The sequence below is a fragment of the Engraulis encrasicolus genome, chromosome 10 (assembly GCF_034702125.1).
Source record: "Engraulis encrasicolus isolate BLACKSEA-1 chromosome 10, IST_EnEncr_1.0, whole genome shotgun sequence".
Taxonomy (NCBI): Eukaryota; Metazoa; Chordata; class Actinopteri; order Clupeiformes; family Engraulidae; genus Engraulis; species Engraulis encrasicolus.
Genome location: NC_085866.1, coordinates 15,039,911 through 15,054,814, shown reverse-complemented (window position 1 = coordinate 15,054,814; position 14,904 = coordinate 15,039,911). Strand labels below are relative to the sequence as shown.

The 14,904-nt window shown below is 42.8% G+C and overlaps 2 protein-coding genes across 2 annotated transcripts in view; both read right to left on the bottom strand.

The window, feature by feature from the left end:
- The window catches only part of aar2 (AAR2 splicing factor), a 5,962-nt gene extending 3,863 nt beyond the window's left edge, over positions 1–2,099 (bottom strand). The window contains exons 1-2 of the mRNA XM_063209595.1: positions 2,000–2,099; positions 721–1,485 (exon numbers count right to left, since the gene is read on the bottom strand). Of these exons, the coding sequence (XP_063065665.1) occupies positions 721–1,483 (763 nt within the window). The 5' untranslated portion in view covers positions 1,484–1,485; positions 2,000–2,099. The remainder of the gene's footprint in view (positions 1–720; positions 1,486–1,999) is intronic.
- A 6,154-nt stretch (positions 2,100–8,253) lies between these two features.
- prpf6 (PRP6 pre-mRNA processing factor 6 homolog (S. cerevisiae)) overlaps positions 8,254–14,904 on the bottom strand; it is a 39,321-nt gene continuing 32,670 nt past the window's right edge. Inside the window, exons 16-21 of the mRNA XM_063208129.1 lie at positions 12,799–12,975; positions 11,391–11,524; positions 11,087–11,178; positions 10,842–10,956; positions 9,828–9,954; positions 8,254–9,082 (exon numbers count right to left, since the gene is read on the bottom strand). Coding sequence (XP_063064199.1) covers positions 8,930–9,082; positions 9,828–9,954; positions 10,842–10,956; positions 11,087–11,178; positions 11,391–11,524; positions 12,799–12,975 — 798 coding nt within the window. The 3' untranslated portion in view covers positions 8,254–8,929. The remainder of the gene's footprint in view (positions 9,083–9,827; positions 9,955–10,841; positions 10,957–11,086; positions 11,179–11,390; positions 11,525–12,798; positions 12,976–14,904) is intronic.

The window sequence follows — 14,904 nt, the reverse complement described above, 5'->3', positions numbered from 1 at the left end:
AGGAGAGGACCCAGGTCTCTGGATGATTTAGAGAGATTCTGCAAAGAGGAATGGCTGAAGATCCCTCTTTCTGTCTTTTCCCATCTTGTGAAACATTATAGGAGAAGATTAGGTGCTGTTTTGTTGGCAAAAGGGGGTTGTACAAAATATTAACACCAGGGGTGCTAATAATTGTGACACACATTATTTGATGTCAAATAATTATTTCTTTATGTGGGATTTTTTCCCCACTGAATAAATGCACTTGTATTGAAGGTTGGATTTTTCTCTTTTTTTCCATTAAGGTCCCATATTATTTAGAAAAAAAATAAAATATTTGGAAGCTAAAAAACACATCTCAACCAGGGGTGCCAATAATTATGGAGGGCACTGTATCTTGTTGTATTTTTAAGTGCTCTATAAATAAACTTTGACTTGACTTGACTTGAAGTCAACCATAAGGTTAGGCCTGGAGTACTTGCTGTATTAGCTGATATGGCACCTGAAGGCTACATCTATTAGAAGGGTTTACCTCTTAGCAAGATTAGCAGTGGTCAAGAGACCCTTACCAAGAGGCACAACAATGCTTTCAGCTGATAATCTTCACTTCATTTAGCAAGACTTAATGTTCTTCAAACTTACTTTTATGTTCTTCAAATCATTAATTGTAATTTGTAATATTCTGCCAATTATAACGGATCGATTTAAAAGCACTTTTTAAGGCAGGCAGGCAAAACTTACCTAACACGTTGAGAGGCTGTTGGTGATAGTGTTGTTCCAGAAGGCAGTTTAGGGCATAGGTGAGATCCATGCTGCATTGCGTTATCTGAGCAGGTGTTGCCCCGGCAGGGTACATCTGTTTGGGTATGTTGGAGAAGCGCAGCTCGGTGCCCTCCCTCTGCTTCATGCGGGGCAGCCGGTCCAAACCTTCCTTCATGCTCTGACAGGCATTGTCGTTGCGTGGCAAGTTCTGCTCTTCGCGGTCCCGCGTGTGCGTCAACTGCACCTCGGGAACCACGTCGCTGAAGGCACACACGCGTCCGTTCAAGGGCTGCAGCGCTTCGGCTACCTCTTTGGTGAGCCGATCCGTCAGGGACACCCACTTGCGCAGGGTGTCGTATGGATATGGCCCCAGGAACGGATCTAGCTCCCGAAGTCCTGCCTTGACCCGCTCCAGTTCTTCTTGATTCTGAGAAGGAGAAAAGTCCAGATCCTCCTCTTTTCTGTCCCAACACGCCAGAATAAGCTCCCGTGGCTTAAGGGAGAGGAACAGCCCCATCCTGGGACCTATCTCGCCACCCATGCTCTGGTGGTTTGACGAGCTATAGTGCAGAAAGTGGAGCCCAGGGGGAATCATCTTTACTCCACGGAAACGAGGGCCGACTTGCCAGCTCTTGTAGTCTATGCCCAACTCGGTTCCCTCGGGCACGCCAAGGAGGACGAGTGTGGCTCCTTCCTCAAACAAGCCCCGCGCAACCTCGGGGTCCATCTCCACTCCGGCCATTTCTAAAAACAATGGGCGTTACACAACACCAATAGAGTACACTGTGCGACTGTGTGATTTCAAGATGACATCCTGATCCCCATTTCATTATTCCCTATTGGTCAAACTTTTTGGTGCGCTTCAAAAATGCAATGTCCTAGCGTGTATGTAAACTGTGGGCTACTACTGTGTGGTGATGTGGCTGCACGACACAGATTAAAATGCACCAGCGGACACTACCAACACCGGATCGTATAATTAAGTGTTGCATTTCCTTGAAAACTCTCTGGCCTTCACGCTTCACCACTAGTAGTCAGAGACGTTGCCACTACAGTACTAGGCTACATCAGGTAGTACATGCACAGCCGGTATAGAATTTGTGGTACATGCTGTCAAGTTACAGGACAGGCTGTAAATATTGAACGCTGTCTGAATGTCTCTGGCACGGTGTAACTAAAGTGCAAGTTTGATACATGGTAACCATAGTTAACCATTAGTTAAATAATCACGTTTTCAAAGAATTAGTTATACAGTTACCTCAATAAATCCTGGGATATTTTGTGTTTATCACGTCGGTGATGCGTTCATTCCGTCCGATTACCTTACCAGCACTGATTTCCTTCCGTCCAGAAACTAGTTTGGTGACAAAGGTTCCGGGTGGGCAAAATACTAAAACTTTCATACAAGTGTTACATACACCAGTGCATAGCAATATAATATAATATAATATAATATAATATAATATAATATAATATAATATAATATAATATAATATAATATAATATATAAAATATAATATATGACTAACCCAACAAATGCAAAAAAATGCCTGTAATATAATATAATTGCAACATATAATTATTGCAAACATTTATTACTAATCCAACAAATTCTTCAAAGCACCATTTAACATTGGGCCAAAACATATTTACAGTGTATAGCTTTCATACGAGTAACATACAAATGGCGAGAGACTTGAATAGATGCTGCAGTTCAGTAGATTGCACATGAGCAAATCGAATGAACAACTTTTCCATATAACAAAACACATCAACACATGGAAACAACAAGTAGAAAATCAAGAGCACCGATTACATTATTAGAAGCTTCATATCATGGCTTGATGGGTCAGAAAAATAAGACATAAAAAATAAATCGTTCAAACAGTGGAAATCCATCATAAATAGAAAATGAGAACATTAAGAAGGTTAATGTGTGATAAGTGTTAGCTTTACAGTCTGAGATTGAATATATCTTTAATATAAATGATGGCGTTATCAGTGCTTCAATCCCTCGTCCGTCCCCTTCCTTGGGGTGTGGCACTCTGCAGTTTTTGCCAGCAAAAAACAAGCATTTGAACCAACTTGGCTTTCTCCTCTCTTCGACAATGGTCTCTTCTTTTCTTTCTTCGCTTCTGACACCTCTCTATTCTTGAACCTTTGCACTTGGCATTCCGCTGCTCTTTCACCTGCAAACACACAACAGATGTATAGCTTCAACATCATCATTGTTAAATAATCAGATAATCAGAAACAAACAGTCAATGCAACTACAGAAACTGAAAACACTGCATTCCACTATTTGAACCAGAGGGGCGAGTTAAATTTCTCTCTCATGTCCTTTCCTGGTCCGCCCATCATCTTGCCCCAGTGTTGCTTCGATGCCACGGAGAAAACAATGTTTCCCCTCTCTATTTCCACACCTCTATTGCAAATGAGAGAGTGACCACTGAATAGTGTTTTTGAGAGATTTTGAATAAAAACTTCAAAAAACGATCACCAGTGACATCAAGCCGCACGTCATGATGCTAAAGGACATCGAATCAAATCGTAAGGGCAGTGCCAATGCACACCACTATTAACTAAGCCTGGTCTATAACTCAACCATGTTCTTAGTATACCCCCCTATTGAGGGAAAAGGTAAAGGAAACATAATGGGTGGTCCTGTGGTGCATCGTGCTAAGACACTTACCTATTTGGGCTTCATATACATGGGGGCTTGCCTGATTTTCATAGACTTCAGATCACATATCGCGATTCTGGTCTGACCAGGACTATAATGATTAGCGTTTCCATACAGGAAGAACTTTGTTTACATGGCCTGGTTAACCCGCCTCCCTCGGCTTGCAACTGGTTGAGGGATGTGCCAAAGTTTAAACCAAACATTTCTTAGCCCAATAGAACGTCTCTGCTTAAACCACGTCACTGCCTTGAACACGCCTCTACCCAGGACGGTTGGAAATGCTCAGTTGATTGGTTCCAGACAAAGTGGGTGGAGATCGCGCTGTAGCGGGATTGAGCAAGCTCCTGGCCCTATTTTTTTTTTTAATTAATTGCAATAAAAGAGGATGACAAGGACATGACATAACAATAAGGCACATGAGGTCAAGTGAACATAGTAAATATGGACAATTTTGATTAGGTTACATTAAACAAGTCTAATAAGAAACAAAAAATAATAAAATAGACAATAAACAAACAAACAAGAGGAATAAATTAAAGAATATTCAAAAGTCTGTAATTGTTCTTATTATTTACAAGCTTGAGAGAGTTGAAGCTCCTGGCCCTATTGTGTGTAGCTGAGCCGAAGGCGTTGCGTCACCAGTAGGGCGGAGCCCGGCTACATGGGGGCATAATTTCCCAGACTTACAGCATGTCTCTCCCACTACCTTCCTTTCCAAAATCTTCACGGTCTATCTCACTAACAATGTTGGGAGCAATGCATTACAAAAGTAATTAATTACTGGGGGCACTGTGGCGCAGTGCGCTAAGCCCCCCACATTTGGGCTTGCATGCCCACCCACGGGGACCCCGGTTCAAATCCGGCCGGGGTCATTTCCCGATCCTCCCCTGTCTGTCTGTCCCATTCGCTTTCAAAGGGGTCTCATTTCTGGTGATTTAGAATTAAACTGGTGAGTTAGCGCCAAAACGTGGCATGGAAATCTACGGGGTATATTGAAGAGTGAAGTGTGCGACACCAGTATAGCAAACAAGAACAGCTGACGGCAAAGCATCAAGGATATCTGGGCTTCCATTACTCCCATGCACTGTTTCTGCCATTGACTTCAATGTTAAACGCATCATGGCCTTTATTAAGACAGAGAGAGTCCTAACCAAGTATTGAAAATTGCATGTTATGTAGAAAATACCAGATATCAACTGATTTGATGTGCACTGATGTGAAACGAATTTTGATGAAGAAAATTGTGATTTTATTCCAATATTCTAATGATGCGAATTCCCCAATTCATGTTTTTTTTGAGCTGGAAGACGAAAATATGTAAAAATAAACAATTTAATGATTGGAATAGTTAAAAAACTGGGCCATGAATCTATAATCCATGACAGTTTAACATTATTGATGGAAATATGGAAACTTTTTCATGCTATTCTAATAAAGTGGCCTGGAGCTGTATATTGCTGTTGCAGAGGGAGTTCAGCTCTTTCTGGTTGAATTGTCGAGGTCAGGATGGAGAGCTGATCTCTAGAAGCCTGATTATCATCGACTTTCAATCTCTTCGAGACTTGGTCTGACCAAGAGCATAACAATTAACATTTCCCAAACGGCATGGTTGACCCGCCTCCCTTAGTTTGCTAATGGGTGTTTGCTTCCCGACAAAGTGGGAGGAGTTCCCGTTTTTTCGGGAGATCAGAAACGATATTCGTGTTGCTCTTGGCCTGACCAGATGTTGCATCCCTAGGAGGGCACAGCCTGGCTAGATCTCTAGAGGGCTTGTGCGCAATTAAAATAAACCCCGTCTTATGGTGGCTCAATCTAAATGTCCAGCTTGTAGTGATGACTGGCGATACGGCAAGTCAGAACACCAGCATTGATGCCTTGTCTCTGACCTCCCCAGTTCATCATCTCACGACCTACCCAGACATGTGTTAAGTATGCATGTACACTGTTCCAAAAATAAAGGGAACACCAAAACAAAGCAATGCAACTCCACAATCATACTCCACATAATCGTACAGATTTGGAAGCTCATTGTGAATCTATTTTGCCTGCTATATTGAACAAGAAATGGGTAGAAAATAGGAGGTATGGCAATAACCAAAAAATGCTGATCAAATTTTCTGAATTTCCTCTCCGGGGAATAAAAGTTACTCTACTCTACTAATTTAAATGAAGGAGAGGAGGGTAAGAGCCTGGCGTCCACACGTGGCTTATGCTTACAGAGCAATATCGTAGGGAGCAATTTGTGTATACCAGAGAGCATCAAGATTGGTACATTCGCCATTGTACTCGCCCTGTGCTCTTCATAAATGAGGGCAGGTTCTTCACACTGAGCACACGTGACACACATGACTGTCTGGAGATGCCATGGACATTGTCATGCGGAGTGCAACATCTTCTGTGAAGAGCAATATGAGTGCTGCTTCCAAACTGGACAGGCTTATATCACATGATATCATTGACTTGCAGTTTCCTTTCTTTGATTTGCTGCTCCCCATTATTTTTTTGAGCAGTGTAGTTGTCTTTTGGATTTGAAGGGCAGAGTTTTGTTGGGTGTGAGCCAGAAGGCAAATAAATATCTTATACACTTGGCCAACTTTAGGCTTCTCTTTTCTTATTTAAACGGTGCTTAAAAGCATTACCAACCTGGGATGTATTTGACTTAGCAGTACAACTATTGAATAGGCATTTCCCTCAGTTTTTAGAACAAAGCTGACCAGACTGATGGGGATGTTTTAAGTTCACATAGATAGAGATGACCACTTCCATGATAACTTCTTGGAGAATACACATTCATCATGTTAACAGTCAGATGTGTGATATTTAATTCAATGGTTTTTTTTGTAGATATGTCTGTGCAGAAGTGAAATAAGTCATGAGGCCAAGCCCCTCCTGAAAGTCTTACTTTGCCAAGCTCCTTGCAGCGCTCACTAATGACAGTGTTCATCTTCACAACCAACTCCATTTCTCCTTGCTGTGTGGCGTTATACTGCTTGGAGTCCTTCTTCTCCACAACCAACCCCATTTCTCCTTGCTGTGTGGTGTTATTCAGATACTGCTTTGTCATCCCACATATTGAGCGGAATATTGCTTGAACCTGGACAGAAAATACAGTTCCAATGTTTGACACATACTGATGAGTTGAGTCGACTATACACCCCAGATATCAAACAAAATCCTCATCCAAAAGTACTTGGAGGGATTTGTAGAATGTTCACTACCTTGTCAGATGGACAGCAGTTTTTGCTCTCAGGCATGGATGAAGAACCAGTCAGATTCTGAAGAGGGGGTCAAAGTTCAAAAGGTGTCAAAACAGACTGCGGTGAATGCCAGTAGTCCTAAGTGATTGTTGTGAAACTTTCACCAGGGGGCGACAGACTGAATTGACAATTCTGTCAAGCGGTCACACCCACTTGTCACATGTATTATTTCTGTATTACACAGCTATATAAAGTCAGAAAGTTAGCCATAGCCAACCAGGTTTAAGCACAGCGTACACATATATACTTTCTGTTTTAACGTTTTAAGTTTAAAGTTTCTTTTAAAAAAAAAGATTACAGATGTGAGTGAACATACTTTACTCTGGAGTTCTGGAATGATTACGTATCTGTAGTCGTCCAAAATTTTTGAGTATTCGAACCGCTGTTTAGTACTGAGGGCTACTGCAAACAGCAGCGTCACCAAAACGATGCGAACAGATGGCCTGTTAACACACTGACAAAAAAACATGGGTTTGCTCAGGTAACAAATGCGCACTTACACTTCATACAGCATTCATTGCTATTCTTGAGGAAGTACAAAGCATGCATATAATTAAGTTAAATCACCTACCATTTAGCATTGTATGCTGACCATTCTCAGGTAGGAATCCCATATTCCAATAACCCTCGTTAACCTGTGATCACATGTTCGCAGTGTGCGCAGCTCACCTTTCCCTACAAGAGAAGTGCGCTAGCTGTCAGGGAAACAACAGTAAACAAAATTGCTATCCGGAATTGATGACCCAAATGGGAGACTTTAAATAGGCGCTTGGGAGTACAGCAGACGATCCGACAACGCTCCCCATGCGCCTCTGCTTTGCGCGTCTTCCACCGCATTCCCCGTCCGCGGCTCCTATTTCCCTCCTCGTCATGGGTTTCTGGCGGTGGGCTTTGGATTACACCAGCACTCATCAAGCCTCCAAAAACTTCCGCGATCAATCACCTATTTGGCTGCTTTCAGTTTCGATTAGTTTGCGCATCATTTCGCCAATGACCTGTACTGTAGCCTCTTTTCAAGCAACAGTAGCTGTACACTGCTGCTTGCATGCATTTATTATGAACCGCCTAATCATGACAGCAGGAAGAACACACCCTCATGCAAAGTTGAATGAAAATGGCAACAGGACAGTCACCTTGAGCTACCTCAGAGACTGCACCTCGGCCCAGTAGACGCACCAAATCAAGGAAGCTCATTTAAAAAAAAAAACCAAAAAAACATTGGAGTGTAAACAAAGGGGTGCAGCCAAAATACACAACATGTACAACAATGACAGGAAACAAGATTCATAGCCAAGGCTTCAAACAGATACATGGTTACCGCCCTCCAAGGCTCGAACCCTACAACCTTAATAAAACAAAGTCAACACAGCTCGGTCCATTAATTGGACAAAGCACTTAACTTCAGTACACTTTTAAGTAAGATCTTAAACTCCTATGCACAGCCAGGTGCCAGGTGCCGAGTGAAGTCATCAGTAATTCAATGTGAACAAGAAGGATCACAGCACACTCCTTGTACACTTTTTTTGTTTTGGTGTTCGCCTGACAAGTGATGAATGACAAAAAAAACGTACATACTTTGTCCTCTCTCTAATTTATTGACACATTTGATATACAGAATAAGTCTTGGTAATGTGGAAGTGGAAAATGGGGAAAACTGCAAATGTCCCAGGGGTAAAGAAATGAACTCCCTTAAAATATAGTTACTAACAACAAACAGGTTCAGTAAAACACATCATATTGATCATATCAAAGGAGAAGTGAGAGGTCATCTGTCCATGGGAAGCTGTTGTGAAGCTGTCAGCTATGTGTATGCATAAAAAAAAGTCAGAGTAGCATTTCTCTTTCCTGGAGAAAACAATCACATTTGGGCTTGTTGGGCATGATCCAACAATAAAAAAAATAACAATACAAGAATAAAGGAACACATTGCATGTGCATTTGCTAAAACACACACAAACACACACACAGATGAATGTTGTGTTGCTCTGGAGCCGTGATCGGATACCTGGACTCATTATTAAAAATCCAGTGCCACATATTCCAAATAACTTAGCTTTACCCGTCAAATTCAACCAGGTGGCTGTTTGGTTCAATGATGTCCTGGTTGAATTAGACAGATAAAACCAGGCCACTTGGAATATGCGAAACTGGATTGTACACTAATGAATGCAAGTTGGCCATCCCTGTTCTGGTGTGAGCGGGGTTCTGGAGGGGTTCTAGGGCGGGGCTCTAAACGAGGAGGGGCTGCTCAGAATGCGTTCTTGATCTTGGACGCCACCAGGATGAGGATCTCCACGATCTTCTTCTGCCAGTGGAGCACGTGCTTGGACTCGGCGCACCACAGCTCTCCGTGCCGTGGCTCTGCGTTCTCACACCGCTTCCTCACCTCCGCCTGTTGCTCCTGCACACACACACGTACACACGCACAAAATCAGCACAACAGTACACACACTCGTTTACCAATCAGTGCCGCAGAGTCCTGAAATGTTCACTCGTTCACCATACTGTAGTGCACTAGATTATGGTATGATATAAATTGCTTTATTTTTTACTATAGTAATATGTATAGTAAATGGATAAACATTTCGGATTCAGCAAAGGTGCAATGGGGAAGTTACAGTAGATTTAATTTGATAATGGATGCGGTAAGGTAAATGGATTCTGCACTCAATGGTGGACACTTAAAGGCTTCGGTTCACTTTTCTTATGTTAGTGTAGTAAATCACAGTCACACACAGTCAGTTGGAAGTCAGAGTTACTGCGCGGTCACACCGCCAGCGTTGAACGTGTGGAAAGATGCAGAATTAATTGACTTTGTATGGGAGAGCAGGCGGCAGAAGCGTTAAAAGCCGCAAAGCGTGTCTAGAGTCAAAAGCGTCAAAAGTTGAACTTCATCTAAAAATATGTAATGAGCTCGGCGGCGGCAGGCGTCAGCCAATGGAATGTTCACATTTTTCTAAACACGAGCTTCGGTTGGTCGAGATTCTTGGTCGAACGCTTCAGAGTGAATCTTTTGCCTCGTTCAACGCCCCTGACCTGTGCTTTCCAGGCAGGAGTCAGGAGCGTTTTAGCTCTTTCAACGCCGGCGGTGTGACCGCAGCATTAGGCGGTACAATGAGTGGACAAAGTGGGAAAAGCTGCTGCACCTCTGTTCCATGTTGCAGCTCAAACTTGTAGAAGAGGGCCCAGGCATCACCCAGGTCTGGCTCAATCTTCACCGTCCTCAGGAACCACTCTCTGGCTTTCGTAATCTTGCGCTCACTCCAAAACAGTCTACAGTTCACACGCAGAGAGGGAAAAATGTTCATTAATAGACAGATCAGTATCCTAATATTCAAATAAGTGCACATACACACACACACACACACACACACACACACACACACGACACCAAATGTTTGTGGTTATATTTGGAGCAATAGGAAATGCACAGGAAAAAACGACAGTACTTGCTGAACCAGTCTAGCGGTAATACCAGAGATTCTTTAAGTATATAGAGATATGCCAATGTAATAGGTTGCTATGGGCACCTAACATGACCAGGTTCCGGTCTGCCTAAAGGGGCGTGTCATAATACTCCTACAATGAATAGAACAGTCCTTAGGTCTGCCTAAAGGGGGATTTTCCCCCCTCCCCCTTGCAATAATAGAACCCGGAAACAATGGGCCAACGGAACCTCTCTCTCTCTACTCTCTCTGGTAATACTACATGTCTGCATGTCTGTTTAAAGCCACGAATCAGCAGAGCTATTTAGATGAGATGAGAAGAGAGACTTTATTAATCCCCAAAGGGATAATTGAAATTTATCCAAAGAAACACACACTGACAACAGAAAAAAACCTCCTGTTGATGCTTGGTGGCATCAAACCATAACACCTGCTTTTATGCAAGAGATGGCGACAGTAAGTGAGTGGGAGAGAGAGATAGGGTGGGATTGGCAAATGACATTGGGCCAGAATCGAACCCGGGTTTGATCCACGGCAGGGCCCATGATGTCAAATTCTATGAGCTACTTAATTCACAAGAGGACTGTTGGAATTAAAATGACATTTAGGGTAGATATATTGTTATGGTTTTAGCCTATTGTTATGGTTGTAACCTATTGTTCTAATTCTTTACAGTTGAAGAGTGGCGAATGATCAAATGAAGAAGGGTCTTACTTGGCCACGGCCAGAAGAACGTGGGGGTCGTGCTCGCACTTCTTCAGCGCGTCAACGCTCTTGGTCTTCCTCTGGGGTCTGGCCTCCAGGAATATAGCCTCTGACCACAGGATGCCTGAGGAAGGAGAGAGAGAGAAAAGAGATGCCTTAATTACACCCCAATAGCTACTAGTGAAGTACTACTTCAGATTAAAAAAACACAGGCTTACACAAAAACACAAATTCATTTATTTTGTACTACATACCAGAGTTTGGGCACTCTTGCAGAGCTTTAGCCATCAGGGTGCTGGCAATGTTCTTCAGCCCACCGCGGAACTCAAGCCTCACCGACTCCAACCTGATGAGAGAAAACACAAAAAAACAAAAACATGCTAAGAGCTAGACAAGGACCAAGTCTGACAAGTGTGTATCTTTGTAAGTGTGCGATTGTGACTCAGTTGTGTGTGTGTGTGTGTGTGTGCAATTGTGACTCAGTGGTGTGTGTGTGTGTGTGTGTGTGTGTGTGTGTGTGTGCGTGGCCATTGCTGTGCTTCCTGTTGGAAGTCCTACCAGAGCTCTGGCGACTGGGGGTTCTTGAGGCGAGACTTCTCCAGGATGGCGCGCGCTCGAGTCAGCTGACCCACCCGCTCCTCCAGCCGGGAGAGGAGGAGCCACAGGGGCATGGAGTGAGGACACTTCTTCAGCTACAGACAGGTACACACACACACAGACATAGAGACACAGACACAGACACAGACACACACGTTAACAGAGAAATTTGTATTGAAATTCATATTGAGAGTCTCAATTTGAGACTAAATGTAGAACTGGCAGACCAGAAAAGCATTGTAAGAGAGACAATGGAAAGTACCCCCCCCCCCCCCCCCCAAAAAAAAAAAAAACTGTCAATCACTGTTCAGACAGTAGCAGAGGATGTCTAGGGTGCTACTGGACAACAACACAGACGGCCATGCGTGTCAGACTTGCATGTGTCTTTGGACAGTAATGCATTACAAATGTGTATTCTAATCCATTGAATAGTCAAAAGTATCTCTAGACATGATTGAAGCACATTCAGCTACACCCTTTTTATGAATCTGGCAAAAGAATATTATTACAGTACCATCATCATTATACTTAGAGGAAACACCCTCTTACCCTGACTTAACCCAGCCCTTCCCATTTAGACTTCCCTTTATGCCTCGAGTCTTTTGTGAGTCAGACGATCCAGATCTCCATATCCATGCATCATTCATTGTCGAAGTGCCGTTGAGTAAAGCACCTAACAGATTGCTCCAGGAACTCTAAACAAATACCCTGTACCTAAATAGTTTTTTTGGATAAAAATGTCAGCCAAGTGCAATGTAACTCAATGTAATGTGAGTGTTCAGAAAAGCAGTAGGTCCCAGGCACTCAGTGGTGCATCACCAGGAAGAAAGGAGTAATGAAAAAGCCTTTATTAAAGGATAACTTCTGCCAATTTGGACATGCAGTTGTAATGCTCACATTAACCTAGACCTTTCAGTAACTGAGATTTTTTTCCCCCTTCATCCTTTTCCGAGATCCTGGTTATTTTATTATTATTATTTTTTTAAATCTTGATTTATTCCCAATAACATCCAAAAGGTTATGCAACATCAGCAGGCAACTAGCAAACAGTGATATATTTTGGGATGATATTTGGAGTAGGCCCATCTTTAAGAAAGTTTTTAATGTAAACAAAGTCTGCCCCCATTAGAATAGCTCAGATCTCGGAAAGGGCTGAGTCGAAAAATGCAGTATCACCGGGTACTGACAAGTCAAGGGTAGCATGAGCAATACAACAGCATATTGAAATTGCCAGAAGCTATCCTTTAAATGTGGCTCCTCATAATTGAAATTAAAATGGCAACATGTTTCAACCACAAATGTGGTCTTCATCAGGGCAAATGGGATATGCGAGTGTTATTGTAAAGCGCACGAGAGAGCGTTCCCCTACCCCCTGGTTGTAGGCCTCGCGGGCCTTGTCCGTGTTCTCCGACTGCTCCTCGATCTGGCCGCGCATCATCCAGAGCTTGGGGAAGTCCTCGTAGTGCTTCAGGGCCTCCGTGCATAGTTCCTGGGCCGCCTCGATGTTGCCCAGCACCCACTCCAGCTTCACCGACTTCATGAACACCTGTGGGCAGCAGATGGGGTTATGGTCATGGTTAGGGAGGTGCACTGTACAGTCCCTCCAGGATTTTGCACTGGGATTTTGTGATTTTTGCGATCAAAATGTCTGATTTTGTGGCGGCATTTTCTCATTTTTTGCAAAGATTTTGCGGCATTTTCTCATTTTTTGCAAAGATTTTGCACCCCTTTCTGTGTTTTTTTGGTAACTGAAAACCACAATCAGTCTAAGCAGGCTTAAGACAAAAGAGAGAGAGATTCAGAAACACACTTCCTATATAATAGAATAATAAAATATTGACAATAATAAAATATTGTCAAAAACTGCCAGAGCGTCTTATAAGCCAGTGCGTCCAATGTGTAAAAAAATCATGGCCGCGACACTCATAAATCTCTGTCGATATTTTAGAACGACTTCGGGGGAAAACGGGACTGCGCGTTATGAAAAAATACTTGTGGGTATAGCCTACCAGTAGAGTAATGAAGAGCGTCGCGGGGTACAGTAGCCAGGTTACTGTATGCAAGCGTTACAATGTCACCTGTTGGAAGACGCGTCTCTCTCTCTCTCTCTCTCTCTCTCTCTCTCTCTCTCTCTCGTGCTCGTATTGCAAGCTGTTGCATATTATTTGCTTGATGCAAAGTTGTGATGGCATACACACTCTCGTTGACATGGTTGTGTGCATGGTTGCATGGATTCGCAAGACTTTATTGCAATAACACAGTGAAAGCGTGGAAGGGCCGTTCACTTCCTATCTCGGTGTCCTTGACTGAAACAAGTTGCAAAACTCCACACTTCCGAATCCTTTGCGATCGGCACTACAGTGATTGTTATCAGAAGGCTTGTGCCTACGCATAGACATAGACCCTTAAATTACAAACATTAGCGAACATTGAAAAAGGATCAGACAACGACCGTCGGGTAGCATGCTCATGAAAGCGACAGGGGAGAGTGGAGAAGTTGCGCAAACATGTAACGTAAGATGTTTGCTACTGTGCGACAGCACCACCACTATTTCATGACTGCATACACTTCTTCGTCATGGATAAATGGGCAACAATACTTTTTCCAGCCAGGATTGCACTGAAAAGTAGGCTACTGCTGTTAAAAAAAGGTCACGGTTGTGCAGCACCGACGCCTGCGTGTATGTGTGAGGAAGGGGAGGAGAGACACGTGGAGCAGCTGAGATGAGGGTCGCGACTTGCGAAATAGCAGGCAATTATTTTTCAATGTTTCAGTTACATATTAACAAAAATGCTTCCTATTGGTTTTCGTCTCCGGGGATATTGTAGCCTAGTCACATTTTTATTTTTTTTGACGAAAATATGAATCAATAAACTCCACAGAATGTTGAAGGGGACAAATGGGGAAAATTTGCGGGAAATATGCGGCTTTACAGGAATTACGTGGCATCGTGAAATTATGCGGAATATCATTGAATTTGCATGAATCCACGCGATCGCTGAATCGCGAAAAACTGGAGGGACTGACTGTAGGTAGGGCTGGGCGATATGGAAAAAAAACAATATCACGATATGGATTACTTTATATCACGATAACGATATACATCACGATATAGCACAATTACATACGTTTTCAGTTATTCTATATCTTTCATGTCGCAAAACAACCTTTCTTTACATTGGATCTTTTTATTCTTATGTTTACAGTTACATTAACTTATAGTGTGTATTGTGACAACATGAAATGTAATTAAAGGATATTCAATTGTATAAAATTGATAAAATTACTATCACGATATAAACGATATAGGAGAAAGGTCACGATATACACTTTTATATCACGATAACGATATTTATTATATGGTTGTGACGTCATCGGTCGAATGCTCCATTCATTTCAACGGGGCTCCCCAACGTTCGCACGTCTGTTATTTTTCGATAACGGATGGGTTGGTCTATAACAGACCGCTGTCAA